Raw genomic sequence first — 15,014 nt, 5'->3', positions numbered from 1 at the left:
GCGTTTTCTAAACACAAATATTAGCAGTAATGTAATTATGCAAATCACCGCTCCTCAGCTGGTGTAATGCGTTTTAAAACGTAATGAAAACACAACCAAAGCGCAACGTGTGAACGCGCCCTGGTTGCATTTTGAAACGCATTACAGCAGTTGAGGAGAGGTCATTTGCCCAATTACATTACTGCTAACATTTGCGTGCCCAAAATACAGTGTAAACGCAATGTCAACTCATGTGTTAACAAACCACAAACATTAACATTGTGTTTGCCATGTGTTTTGTAAATGCAAATGTTAACAGTAATGTTATTAGGCAAATCACCTCTCCTCACATGTTGTAAGGCCGCGGTCACACGATCCGCTAGGCGTCCATTCATAACGCGACGCTAGCGCACAGGCAGCGGTCCTCGGCCCCAACGCACATCCGTTTCCAGGGAAACGCATGCAATCGGCTTATCAATCGCATGCGTTTCCCTGTTAATGAATGTTCGGGCTAGCGCACTCCCCCCTGTGCGCTAGCGTCACGTTATGAACGAACACCTAGCGGCCTAATGATGCGTAAAAAAACGCAACATGTGACACAGTTTGATAGTGTTTTGAAACGATTCACCCGTGATCACATGTTGAGGTAACATTGCAACATTGGTACCTCAGCACGTGGTCACAGTTGGAGCCTTTCGATTGTGTCACAGAACACAATCAAAACGCACTGTGTGAACGCCGCCTGAATCATGCTTCTGCGTCCATTCCTTCAGACTTTAATAAACGTTGTTGTGAAACTACTTCCCATGACAGAATAGTGTTACATACTGTACACCTGCTACTGATTTCTCTGTATAACCTTTCCCTCACACATCTCATTCTTCTCCTCATCTTCTTGCCAATCTCTAAGATGGCGGCCGCTCCTCTGACGTGACGCCCCACAGAGGAGAGACATCACCGGACCGGAAATAAGGCCTTGCTCCGCCCCTCCGACTTCCTTTCCTTCCCCTGGCTCAGCGGAGAGAGGTAACGTGTGAGGGCCCGCGCTCCAAAACCGGGGAAAAGCCGCTAAATTATGCGGCAAAATGGCGGCGGGGAGTGGGATGTGCGCGGCGGGAGGGCCCGGGCGGGAAGGTGGCGGCCGCAGCACCTGAGGGAGCGGCGGGAAGGGGCGCCACATGGAGGACGGGGCCCAGGCCGCGGCTGTTATTCCGGACACATGTGCCGGGGTCCTCCGGTCTCCTCCACATAAGACAGGTCACTGCTGATCCTTATGGGATATTAATGACTCGCTCACACAAAGATGGAGGACAAGTTGTCGTTAGTCCTTGTACACATCTAGTCCTGGGCCATCAAATCTGAGCAAAATACCGGATGTGCAGGGAGTGTAACCCGGTGTAATGTATATGAGGTCCCTATAGATCTGATGGGTGTGCAGTGTATTCAGGTAGGTCTGGGGTGAACCTACACCCCCACACACACTTGCTGCTGTCAGTGCTGGTATTGGGGGGTCACAACCTTCAGGGTCTTTTGACATGATTGTACATCACAAATATAAAGGACACCTACCATCAGCTTCCCTGATGACTGCTACTCACCTCCAAGCCCTTTTTCTGTAATCATTCAGGTTATCACAGCAAGGCCACAATTGTTAGGTTTTTATTTAAAACATTCCAAAAAGTCTAAAGGGAACCTGTCACCGGGATCATTTTTAAGTATAAATACTCTAACTTTTTTTTTAGTTGTGAAGATAATTTTATATCCAAGAATATCTCCCCACCCCCCTCTATAACCTTATGGGACCGCTCCGTCATCAACAGATCGGAAAGGGAAAAAACTCTCCCCTTTCGAGATGTCAGAGGGCGCGTTCACACGTTGCGTTTTGGTCGCGTTTTCATTGCGTTTGAAACGCATATACAACAGCTGATGAGAGGTGATTTGCCTAATTACATCCCTGTTAACATTTCCGTTAACAAAACGAATCGTAAACGTGGTGTTAACAACGTGTTAACGCAAGCGTTTTGTTAACGCATGTGTTAACATTGCATTTACAAACGTAAACGGTAATGTAATTAGGCATATCACCCCTCCTCAGCTGTTGTATATGCGTTTCAAACGCAATGAAAACGCGACCAAAACGCAACGTGTGAACGCGCCCAGAGCCACCAACCTGCCCCTTCTCGCCACTGCCAGCCAACCGCTCCAGATTTGTCTCACGTCTGAGTGGACACTCGTAGAACAAGCAGAGCCGGCTGCCCGATCTCCGCTTTGATCTGTGCATGTGCTGCATCACGCTTGTGGATGCTAGGCAATGTAGCGCATGCGCAGATCAATGTGACTTATCAAGGAGGGAGATGGGGGGGGGGGGGGTTTATTTATTTATTTTTTTAAATATTCCAATGACGGAGTGGTTTTCTGAGGGTGGAGAGAAAACACTCCTAAGCGCACACCACTAGTACTTGGGATACTTGCCACAAGAGACACAGGTTTTCTTTGGTAGATTCCTCCTGCCTCTGCCCTAATCTGTAATTTAATAATCCTAGAACCAGAGGCTACTGGGGCTTGTACTAGCCTGCCCGGGCACTGGGAGCCCCCTGTAGCCTCTGCAGGTAATTTACATATCACTAAAATAGTTTTTAACAAGTTGAGTTCCAGATTTATTACATTACAATTTAGGGCAGAGGCAGCAGGAGGGATCTACCATCACATCTACTTCTGATAGATTCCTCATGGTAGGTTTCCTATAGTGGAAATCAACCATTTGAGAAAACTGCGAAAAAATTAAAATATTCTGTTCCTTTTCATCTTGATCCCGGGGGTGTCCTTCGCTAGTCTTGAAAAGAAACTTGTACTTGGCCGCTCGGGGATGCGATGTCCGGAGCTCCAGGCTGCTAATTAGGGTGGTAATACACGTGGCGTTTTAAACCTGTTTTTAAGCAGTTTGTTAAAAAAAACAAAACCTGCATGCGTAATTGGTTTTTCCAAATTATCTTAGTTAAGATAATTGGAAAACAGTAAAAAAAAAATGCATACGTCTTAACTGACTGCTTAAAAACGGGTTCAAAACGCCACGTGTACTACCACCCGTGTGCTGGGAGAGGGAGATGACCGCACACCCAAATCAACAATTTTTTATTTTTTTTGACCGGGAAAGCAACAGACATCTTGACTTTGCAATAAAAATTGTAATAAGCCTTTAAGCCACTGTTTATCTTGGCGATATGACAATCTGTGCCAGATCCTCCATACAGATGTGGAGAGTCTAGATACGGATCCCAGCACAGCTGACATCACTGTTAACATTTGTGTTTATAAAACGCATTGTAAACGCGATGTTAATGCGTGCGTTAACAAATGTCAATGGTAATGTAGTTAGGGAAATCACCTCTCCTCACCTGTTGTAATGCGTTTTAAAACGCAACCTAAGCGCAACGTGTGAACGCACCCTGATATTCTGGATGTATTGAATCTACGGAGCTACACTCATGGATGACCTATGAATATGCATCCAGTCATTACCTAGGAGTTCTCTATACAGACTGCACCACATGGTTATAGTTCTAGGGTTATGGCGCTATTCCTGGCTTATGGAATGGGTGCTGGGTGCCCATGCAGTGGCTGACATGTGTTGGGGAGATGAAATGAGCTGCTGTTCTCGCTAATATTGAGTGTTTTCTGTTTTCCAGGTGCACAACAATGTCGGCTCACCTGCAGTGGATGGTCATCAGGAACTGCTCTAGTTTCTTGATTAAAAGGAACAAGCAGACATACAGCACCGTGAGTATCAAGTTACTGTGAAATTCTCATTATACTATAGTTATTCCTCATGCAAACAATGAGCTGCGGCTAACAAAACCATCCATCACTGCATTGGAAACATGCCGAAAGCCCACACCACAAAAGGGAGTAAGTGCCACTCATCCTTCCCGCAGTCACTTATGACTATCTGCTGAGTGAGGAGCGGCCATGTGCACGAGGCCTCGCTCTGAGAGCTTTTGCAGAAGGGTTAAAGGGGTTTTCTCATGAAACAAGTTCCCTAGAGATGAACGGGACAGGGACCATGTTCAACCTCCACTCATCTTGGGTAGGCCCTACCCTGTGGATTTTTTTTTTTTTCTTTGGTCCCCAGTGGGTCTGACTTTTGGGAGTATCATGGTTCCAGCTCTGTCCTCTCACTGGCTTTCTCTTTGCATTTGGCCACCTCATGACATTTAACTTTGCACTGTCCTGGGTGGTGGTTGTTGTGGAGAGAAGGTGAACTGAAAGCCGCATTCTGCATTTGTTTGAAGCTCTGATGGAGTTTCCTCCTCACTGGGCTGCTAGTCTGTGACTATAAGTGACTGTGATTTGTGGCCTCTTTATGATCCATAGGATGCTGTCCCCAAACAACCTGAGACTAAAGTGATAATTCAAGCTGATATGGTACCACTTTAGGTAAAAGTTAAAGGGTTTTACAGTTTTCTGCATCAATTCCTCAGTTTTGTAGATCTCTTGTTGCTGTAATTATATGGAAAGCTTCATTGTTTACTTGTCGTTAGGTCACACAAGGCTCATTATATCCCTGGTCACGTGGTGTCACACAGGTGCCCAGCATGCTATATTCCTTGTCATGTGATGTCACACAGGTGCACAGCTTGTTACATCACCTGACCAGGGATACAACGAGCCATGCAGCTGTGTGACATCACATGACCAGGGATCAGTTTCTGTCGACAGGAAGTAAACAATGAAGCTATCTATAAACATAACATTACAATATAACAGCAAGCAGAGATCTAGAAAACGGAGGAAGTGATACAGCAAGTATATTGGAAAATTGTAGAACTTATCATTACACTATCAACTTGCTGAAAGTGGACAACCCCTTTAACAGAGTTCATGTACTGGTTTCATGAGAATCCACTCTCTATATACATTGCTTCTGTATTAGGTATATACAGTTTCCTGGTTCGCCTGTTAGAGGTTTGTTTCCTGTAGTTCTTGAAGTTGACCGCACACAGATTCTTTATAGGTGTGTGTGAATGATGCACATTAGATTGTGTCTTAAAATCCTTTATTCTGGATATTTGATCATCTAAACTGTGATGTTCAGAACTTTGGATGTAATTTTATTTTCTTACAACTTTTGTTTAGGAGCCCAATAATCTGAAGGCCAGGAACTCTTTTCGTTACAATGGACTCATCCACAACAAAACAGTCGGCATTGAGCCCGCTGCTGATGGAAAGGGGATCGTTGTTGTTCTGAAAAAACGTGGCAGTAAGTTTACTATGATTTACTTTAAATCTACGGTACAAAATAATTCTTCATCTTCTGCTGCTAACAACTTTTCATACGTCAGTGTTCGGTGTCAGATTTTGCAACTTTTGATGACGTTTTCAATACAACAATTTTGGGGACTGTACAGGCATTTTTTTTTTTATATTTTTCAAAATGGCAAAAAGTGGCAATTGAGACTTTGGGCGCTATTTTCTGTTACATGGTTAACACTGGGAATAACCGTTATTACACTTTGCTGGGTATCTCCATGTCCCAAAATCTCCTAATGTGTTTATGATTTTTACTTTTTATCAGTTCTAGGGAAAGGAGGGTGATTTGAATTTTTATTTTACGTTATTTTAACTCAAGGTTGTCTGATCCTGCCATACCACAGTATGGCGGTATATGGGGATTTTCCACATCTATTACAATGGGCAGATCGCACATTGTAATATGTTAAAACACGTTTTAAAGGAATCCAAATGGGAACATGTGATAGCACCCCAAGGGTTTAAGCATTCAATAATCAGAAGGTTTAGTCATGTTTTGTAAAAAATTGGTAAAGTAGGTTTTTATCTTGTTTTAGCCCAGCGTAAGCCATCAGCTGCTTATGAGAAGATCACCATCAACAAGAACGCACGCGCCACACTCAACAGCGTGCGTAACATCATCCGTAAAAATAAATACAGGCACGATCTCCGCATGGTGAGTGACTCGCATTGCTTCCTGCTCTGTTTATGGCTTTGCGGTACCAGAGCCCCTCCTTGCTGTCAGTTTCTTCCCCTTGTAATTGAGAGAGGCTTTCTCCTGTGCAGTGTAACAGCATGTGAAGCTATAGAATGTAGCTGCTCTGGCTTAGACTTGCAGTCTCACCCACTCCCTTAGTGTGCATTCAGTTTTTCAGATGCAATGTTTGAATCCAAAAGCTGGTGTGGCTCATACTGGGTGAGACCGTCATTGAGATGAAACTGCTTCTCTTATTTTCTCACTCCTCTTTTGATTTGGACATCAAAAATTGCATCTGAAAAGCTGAATGTGTGAACCCGCTGTTAGTGCTGGGGAGGGGGGGATGAAATGACAGGGTAGCCATAGAAGAAAGCAGGCAATGGAGGACAAGCATAAGATAACCAGTCACAGAGCCTTTTTATTTCCTTTGATAGTTTATAATCACACATGCACTCGGTTTTCACTTGCTGTATGAGTCGACCCCCTAACTAGTTTGAAAGGATGTGGCACCCCTGAGTCCTCCACTCCCCCTGAATTTCACGTCTTCAGTATTGCATGAGGCGCGGTCCTCTCACTTGTCTCCCTGACTGTTTTCCCTTGGTGCTCAGTAATGTGTCGTGTGTTCTCCTCTAGGCTGCCATCCGTCGTACAAGCGCTATCCTGAGAAGTCAGAAACCAGTTGTGGTGAAGAAGAAACGCACCCGCGCTACCAAGACTGCATAAAATGTCCAGCAGACTCTTTAATAAAATAACTGAGTTCACATACGTGTCCCATCGTATGTTTTACCTGTTGATACTTTTAATGCGGGGAAGTATCTGTAATGGGGGCTTCCAGTTACAATCTATTGTCGTCAGATTTGTAGTAGGTCACTCATCGTACAATGGTCTAAGTGGTTGCTGTGATGGGAGTCTCTTGTGGTATTACTTCTATACAGGCCTGAAAGGTGTAGAGGAGCGTGCATTCACTGGTCAGGAGCTGTGGTGTTTATTTTATACCCATACACATTAGATTTGAGAGTGGGCTCCGTTATTTCTATTATGTGCACAGTGACGGAGCTGGATCAGTGTTTTGCAAATTATAGAGCTGGGACCGCAAAAGAAACAAACTCAGAAGGTGTTAGACTGTTTGCCAATACTGAAATGGTGGTTCATTAGGCTAATTGCTGGTGACGGGTTCCCTTTGAAGGGCTCCAGATAATTGGCACCAGTGACTTCAATGCAGTACAGCCTTGTTTGCTCTGACTCCATTATGTTAGATTTCACATGTTATACACGGCGCCGTATTATGGGAAAAGATGGCTGCACTGTACGGCTGGCCAATGGGGGACGTATATATATGGCAGCCATATATACATCCCCCAATGGCAGTGTGAATGTAGCCTTAACCCCTTCCCGCTCCGCAGCGGATATATCCGCAATGTTGCGTTAATGCATGCGTTGACATTTGTTTTGTAAAAGTAGACCTATGGGAAATGTTATTCAGCAACTTAGGTGGTAAATATTATGATTTGGATTTTTTTTCTTCTTGTAAATAAGTTTTGCGATTATCAGCCACAATTTACCACTAAAATGAAGTACAACATGTGAGGGGAAAAAACAATCTCCGAATCGCTTTGATAAGTGTTCGAAAGTTCTAACCATTTAAAGCGACGCAATTCGAAATCCAAAAAATGGGTTTTAAGCTGTAAACTGTCTGCGTCCTTAAAGGAAACCTACCACCACAAATCTACCTATAAAGGTAGATCGGGTGGTAGGTGAATCAATGGGACGTGAGGATAGCCCTTTTAAGGGCTAATCCTCACGTCCCCGCACTGTTTTATAAACTTTTATTACATTAATATGTTAATTTACTTATGCGGCTACTGGGGCGTGGAGTAGCCGCATCTGAGGTTACACGAGGCGGCTACTCCACGCCCCGGTAGCCACATTACCCCTCCTACTCACCATGTTCGGCGCGCAGCTGCTCGTAGCTGCGCGCCCTCGTCCGCTGATCCTGCCGTCTGCGCATGCGCAGAACAGCAGGCCCGCGCCTGCGCAGCCCCGGCTTCAGAGCAGTGACCGCGCAGGCGCGGGCCTGCTGTTCTGCGCAGGCGCGGGCCTGCTGTTCTGCGCATGCGCAGACGTCAGGATCGGCGGACGAGGGCGCGCAGCTACGAGCAGCTGCGCGCCGAACATGGTGAGTAGGAGGGGTAATGTGGCTACCGGGGCGTGGAGTAGCCGCCTCGTGTAACCTCAGATGCGGCTACTCCACGCCCCAGTAGCCGCATAAGTAAATTAACATATTAATGTAATAAAAGTTTATAAAACAGTGCGGGGACGTGAGGATTAGCCCTTAAAAGGGCTATTCTCACGTCCCATTGATTCACCTACCACCCGATCTACCTTTATAGGTAGATTTGTGGTGGTAGGTGCCCTTTAAGGGGTTAGGTAAAGCATCCAGAGAACATCACCAGGGGGCAGAGGTTGGGACGGCCTGTACCCTAAATCTTAATTGACATCAATACAATGATATTAAATTGTATAATTCCTACAATATCTGATTCCTTAGTTTTGTCATTCCACTGAAAATCAAACGAGTTTCGCAGGCAACAAGCGTGTGTTATCCCCGGCACGTGCTGTAATGGGTTTATACAGTACATGCTGTGACTTTAAAGGTCATTCCATATTAAACCCAAGCTCCTTACTGCAGGGTTTCTCCACCCCCTTGATGGGAAGATTATATCCCTTAACTAACTGGATTGTAAATGCCCAGCAAATTGCCAGTGCACACACGTATCCCTTTATAGGATCTAAGCCATTTATGTCGTGTCTCGATGATAATTGATAATAGTTGCCAAAATATAATTATTTTTTTTTTTAAAGGGGCCTATCTACACCCTTCCAACGTGCCAGAAAATAGAATTACTTTTACTTTGGGTGAAAACTAGAAAAGCAATCTAAATATCAACTAATGGAAGAAAAATATATTACTCCTGCCCAACCCTTTTAAAATTCACACTGTTTTGTGAATCTGTCTTATTAACCCTTTGACTGCTGCGTCGGTGATGCCACGTTGGCTTTGATCATCACTTCCCATGACGTCATCAGGGAGCGACAATCCGGCGACAGCCAAAACGCTTAATATAAACTATTCTTTAAAAACCTAAACGTTCAAATCGCCCCCACTTTCCCTAGTCCTGATATACAAATAAACAAATCATGAACATGTCAGGTGTCGCCACATCCCCAAAATCCTGATCTGTTGATATACAAGAATAGTACCCAAACGGGAGGAGCTGAGCAGATTGTACATAGTGTCCTATCTGCCGGCAGCATGTTATAGAGCAGGAGGAGCTGAGCAGATTGTACATAGGATCCTATCTGCAGGCAGCATGTTATAGAGCAGGAGGAGCTGAGCAGATTGTATATAGTGTCCTATCTGCCGGCAGCATGTTATAGAGCAGGAGGAGCTGAGCAGATTGTATTTAGTGTCCTATCTGCCGGCAGCATGTTATAGAGCAGGAGGAGCTGAGCAGATTGTACATAGTGTCCTATCTGCAGGCAGCATGTTATAGAGTAGGAGGAGCTGAGCAGATATTACATAAATTTTCCTGGAAGGTGTTTGTCTTGTCCCTAGATTTTTTGAGCTTGTGTTAGGGGGCTTTTATACATTCACATTATTCAACAATTTTTTGTCCAATCGGATCAATTATAAATAAAATTGGGTGTATAAACAGCCATTGATCTGTTGTGCTCAGCAGTGTTGTATGTCTGCCAGTCATAAAGCCTGTAGAGTGCAAAGATCTGAAAGACCGCTCCATCATGATGAGTTTTGTTGTGGGAAGATCATAACAAATAAGGAAGTTGATAATTGGCCCAAATCTTTTGGTTTTTTTTTTCATAAAATTGGTTACTACTAATAGTATTAGCAATAACACTTCCTATCCAAGTATTACACATAGGTGATCCAACGGAGGACAGCCAGACGTGGAATTTCTGATCTGGTCCCAGGTTCATGGATACATGTGTGGACCATGAGGGAGTGGATGAAGATGACCTGGTTTTTGAATCATCTCCTGTGCCTCAACTTTTTGCTTTGTTAACATAAAGAGATATTACTGTAGGTATTTTCACTAAACCTAATCAGTGAATAAGAATCTATCAGTGTGCGGTCTTCGTTTACAGATGCAGCGCTAGGGGGCGGGCCTCGTCCTCATTGTGTACGCATTGGGATGGAAACTCATATGATCGGTAACCAGAATACCCTATCCCATACCCTAGCGCTGTGTTTGTAAAGGCAGTGCTGATGGTATGTATAACCGCACCCTCATGGATGCACAAACCAGTGTTATTCTGGATAAAGAGAGTTGAGAAATTTTATTTAGTTTTTCTAAATAAAATGATCTCACAAAAAATTTGGCCTTGTGGATGTAGAACGTGGATGATGCCACTTACTGAAATAGCTGGAAAGCGTCAGAAAGTTCTTCTATCCCTTCATACGGCAGAGATGACAGATGTAGTGTAGATCATGGATGATATGTTGGGTATAGGGTGTAGGTACTTTGATTTTGACAACAAGTCACACAGACTTTCTGGGGGTATTTTTAGGATTTTTGAAGATTGTGGAAGGCATAAGCCAAAAATGTTATTGCGTTGTTCCCATTTTTTTTTTCTCCAAATAATATTTTAATTGTCTAACTAGATGGATTGATATTTTATCCTATCCACTGGGTGCTGGACTTTTAGCTTTTAGATTTGTCTACCTTTCTTCTAACCGTAGATAAGTTTCCACCATTAGTGAGTGGCCTACTGGCAGCCTATGATTGCAATGTATTAAGTCTGGCGCCAGGTAACGACTTTTTAGTCGTTTAGTTGTAGATTTCAGTTATAACATGTGCCAGTTTTCTGGGGCAGGTTTTGGTAAATTTGGCTGGCCAGGGCATCCCTGCCTTGCCTTGTTCCCCGCCGCTACAGGGGTGAACCTAAACTTTCTGCTATATGTCACCCCCTCCCTTTGCCCCATCCAGAAGTAATATATCAGGTTATTTTTTAGTTAGTTCGTTCTCCTTGCAGTGTCTCACACCGATGCAGACATGGAATGGGAAGAGACACTATTTTTGAGTGTTACAACCTGCTTTGTAGCAGGTAACTGCACCCTTGCCCCCCCATCTTGCTGCAGGTGGTGCTGCCTGAGGCAGGATGCTCATCTGCCTCATGCCTGGTGCCCATAGCTGCACCAAACAGGGGACAAAAAGTTGCAAAAGAAGGTTTGTTAGCCTTTTCAGCCCCAATGTTTCAAATTTGCACAGACCTTATACAGACGCTGGACATTCTCTAGCATGACCACTGTGAATTATTTGATGCCGTTTCAATGAATCTAGAGGCATCACTCTCTACATTTAGGATCTGATAAACCATTTTATGTTATATTTCTATAAGATTTTGCTATGTGATCACATACGTGAGGCCTAAAACTGTTTATTAAAGAGAACCATCAGGCAAATTAACCCCCTAAACTAAATATATTTTCATAAACTGCCATTAGAGAGCATTGCCTCTATCCCTTCATTGTCCCTCTACATGCCTGTAAACCTAAGCAATGAGGTCCTAAAGCTGTATGCAAATGACCTGTGAAATGTCCAATGAGTCATTAGCAAATTCGAGCTTTCCAGCTTATTCATGAGTGGGAGGTACAGCCACACCCCCAGTGCATGACTGACAGCTGCTTCATATAATGGCTGCTCCATGTGCTTGCTGGTGGCCACACCTCCTGCAGCCTGTGTGTGTATGTGAAAGATACAACAGCTCCAGGCAGCCATGTTATAGCAGAACATGTATGGTACTTGTGTAGCTGATGTCTGTGTATTAGGAGGATGCAGCATGTCAGCAGATGCAGCACACACACTAGGAATGCTTTACTATACATTACACACAGACATGAGCAGGGGGAGGGGGAACAGGAGTGACATCACTGCCTCTGACCATGTGACCAGCCTCATTTACATAATAAAGAAAAGATGATTTTACAATGAATAATGTATGAAATAACTAGATAAAGGCTGGGATGGGATCCTTGTGAGCTGCTCCAACAGGTAGTAGTGACAGAAATAGTTACAGAGACCTGATGACAGGTGTCCTTTAAGGACTTTTGTATGATTAGTTGTGAGCCTGGGCAGTGTTGGCTCCAGGTTTCAGTAGGCCCCTGGGCAACAGAGCCTCAGTGGGCCCCTTTCCAGTGATCTCATGTGGCGGCATTAACAATTCAGAATCTAAAACAGTCTCCTGTTCCCTAGTTTATAATCCCAAACACAAATCCTATCAAAGAAAAATGGACCTATACCAAGACATCACATAGTAAGGCGAGTGCCATAAGATAGCAGGGCACAAATCAGTATACAATCGGGACATACAACAGTCTGCTATGGGGCCCTGCTTCTACAAGTTATGCCCCTGTTTGTATTACAGTACAATGATCTAGTTTAGTTTACTTAGTCTCATCATTGCACTTTCGGGAACTCCTCCGGACCGGGTAAGTAAATGTGCCCCAGTATGCTAAATTATCTGTACTAAAAAATGATCTGTTACTTTACAGAGAACAAAGAGCACAACACGGAAAATGAAAGCCATTCTTGTGCTCCTACAGTACATCATTCTCATCATTCATTTTGATCCTTGAGACAACTACTAAAACATCTCTACAGAACAGTATTTCACCTAAATGTAAAATAGCTACCAATACTATAGATAAAAATTCTCCTGACTAATTTTTATTGTCAGGGTGAATGATTTTTATAGGTTTGAATAAACCAAAGAATAACCCTTGACTTGTGCGCTCGGTATGTATCTTTCCATGTGCTTTACTAAAACCTGTTACAAATATTATTATTATTATTGGGTGTGTTTCTGGAATATCTGTAACTGTTGAAGAGTTTGGGAGCGGCACCTGTAATAATAACGCTCAACTGCTTTAGTGACATGGAGGCAACAAAAGTTCTGTTCGGATACTGAACCTGAAAACCCACCGGTAACACCCACAATCGTTGCCGGTTAACCCACTGTTGGTTGGAAAGGGGCCGCTTATCATTAGTTAACAGCCGCGATTGGTGCCGATTGTGGGTGATAACGGTTTACTTTGCGCTATTTTCCCTATGACCTTCGTCCCCCATGACTTCATTGGTGAGGTGACATTCATAGGGAGTTATGTGGTGTGCAATTCTGGCAGAGACTGAAGCATGGACCCGAACATTGCTCAACCCTAATCATGATTACTCTATGGTTCAGTTGCCCTATATTTTGTCAGATTTGCGGCATGACTGCTCATCTGCCTATGGAGAGAGGAGGGGTAAGGTGTCCTCCTCCCTCCTCCTCTCGGCTCTGTGTTTGCCCGGGATCCGGTACAGACGAGCACCGAGCCGTCTGCATGAGGCTTAGACATGTTTTGAGTTCCCCGGACAGAGCATGTTCACGTGAAACATATCAGATCAGTTAAGGGTTTGTGTGTCAACCACCACAGATGAAGTATTGATTGCGATTCTGAGTTTTCCCGGAAAACCAAGTGATTATTTTAGCAACATACCCCTTAGCTTTGGAGGATACATTTGCAAAATACACATGCATTGTGTGAACACAGTGGGGCACATTTACTAAAGGTCCGTTGGACTCATTTCTGTCGGGTTTCCCGAATTTTTCCGATTTGGCCTGAATTGCACAGGGGTTTTTTGGCGCACGCGATCGGATTGTGGCCCATCGCGACGGCTTTCATGCGACACCAATCGGGGGCTTTGCCGTTGGACAACCCAACTGATTTGGACAAACCGCGGAATTTTACTTTTAAAATTGTGTTGCAAGATCAGCACTTACATGCAAGAAGATGGTGAACTCCGGCTGACCTGAGCGGGGAAGCGACACATGCAGGAAATTGGACACACGATCTTAGTGAATCACGGCAGCTCCGAATCCTCGTCGGGCATTCCGAATCGGCGGCGTCAACGGGACGGGTAAGTAAATGTGCCCCAGTGTGAGGCTTTTGTAAGACAGTCAGTATGTCCATTATCTTCTGTGAAACAAGACCATTCGACGGAAGAGATTTGCCTTTTACCAATAGGCAACATTACCAAGTGATTATACACAGAAGTGTGAGCTGTATAACAGCTCCTGCCTTATGCATCACTGATTACCTAAGGAAAATGCAGCAGAATTAAAGGCAACCTGTCAGCTAATCTAACCCACACTAACTAAATATCTTTGAAAACTGCAATTAAGCAACAGAGCAACTATCCCTATATTGTTCCTTCTCATGCCTGTAAAGTTCCACAGTCCATTGGTTGCCTCACTATCTATTCATATTCTTCTAATACAGCCATGCCTCAAGCACAAGGGGTGTGATTTTTCTTTAGTAAAGTGAAATTGCCTCTACCACTAACTCAGGAATGAGAGAGATGCTGGGTGACATCAGCTCCGTCATCCACCCCTCTCTCAGGAATTCTCTTAAGCAAGTAAACACAGCCAATGTCTCTCTCATTCCTGAAGTAAACAACATAAAAACTCAGAGAAAAGTAGTGCATCTTCTGTTGTAATTTATTAAAGGCAGTTAAAACAACATGTTTTAACAACATGCATCAGAGCCAAGGTTATAAAAATGCAAGGTTTGGTCCTCAGGGAGGGGGGAGGGGGGAACAAGCTCTAGGCGTGGCTAAGCGAGAAGGATAGGAATATGCCATACTCAGCTCAAAGGAAAGACAATGTTTGGACTAACATAGGGTCATTTGCATAGATGATGAGTCAACTATATGAATGGACTGTGGAACTTTAACAGCATGCAGAGGAAAAATATAGGGATAGTTGTACTGCTGTATAATAGCAGTTTTCAAAAATATGTTCAGTTCGCTGGGGTTAGTTTAACTGGCCGATTCTCTGTAAGTCAATATATTTGTCACAGGGAGTTGTGTGTGACAGTGTGTATATTACAATGTGTGTGTGTTGTATGTACATTTTTATTCGCGATGCAAATGTTGCCTCCTTCACAACCCATTTACAACCCATTCATATTAATGTTCCAGGAAATGTCTACAAC

The 15,014-nt window shown here is 43.9% G+C and overlaps 1 protein-coding gene across 1 annotated transcript; it reads left to right on the top strand.

Moving 5' to 3' along the window:
• Window positions 1-864: 864 nt before the first annotated feature.
• RPL28 (ribosomal protein L28) lies at window positions 865-6,723 on the top strand. The gene is made up of 5 exons (XM_072155488.1): window positions 865-1,005; window positions 3,666-3,756; window positions 5,113-5,236; window positions 5,823-5,941; window positions 6,596-6,723. Exons 2-5 carry the CDS (start codon window positions 3,676-3,678, stop codon window positions 6,683-6,685), a joined length of 414 nt encoding a protein of 137 aa, XP_072011589.1. The 5' UTR covers window positions 865-1,005; window positions 3,666-3,675; the 3' UTR covers window positions 6,686-6,723.
• Window positions 6,724-15,014: the final 8,291 nt, after the last annotated feature.

Source organism: Engystomops pustulosus, chromosome 6 (assembly GCF_040894005.1).
Source record: "Engystomops pustulosus chromosome 6, aEngPut4.maternal, whole genome shotgun sequence".
Taxonomy (NCBI): Eukaryota; Metazoa; Chordata; class Amphibia; order Anura; family Leptodactylidae; genus Engystomops; species Engystomops pustulosus.
Note: the sequence above shows the minus strand (reverse complement) of the source record. Positions and strands in the feature narration are given on the sequence as shown.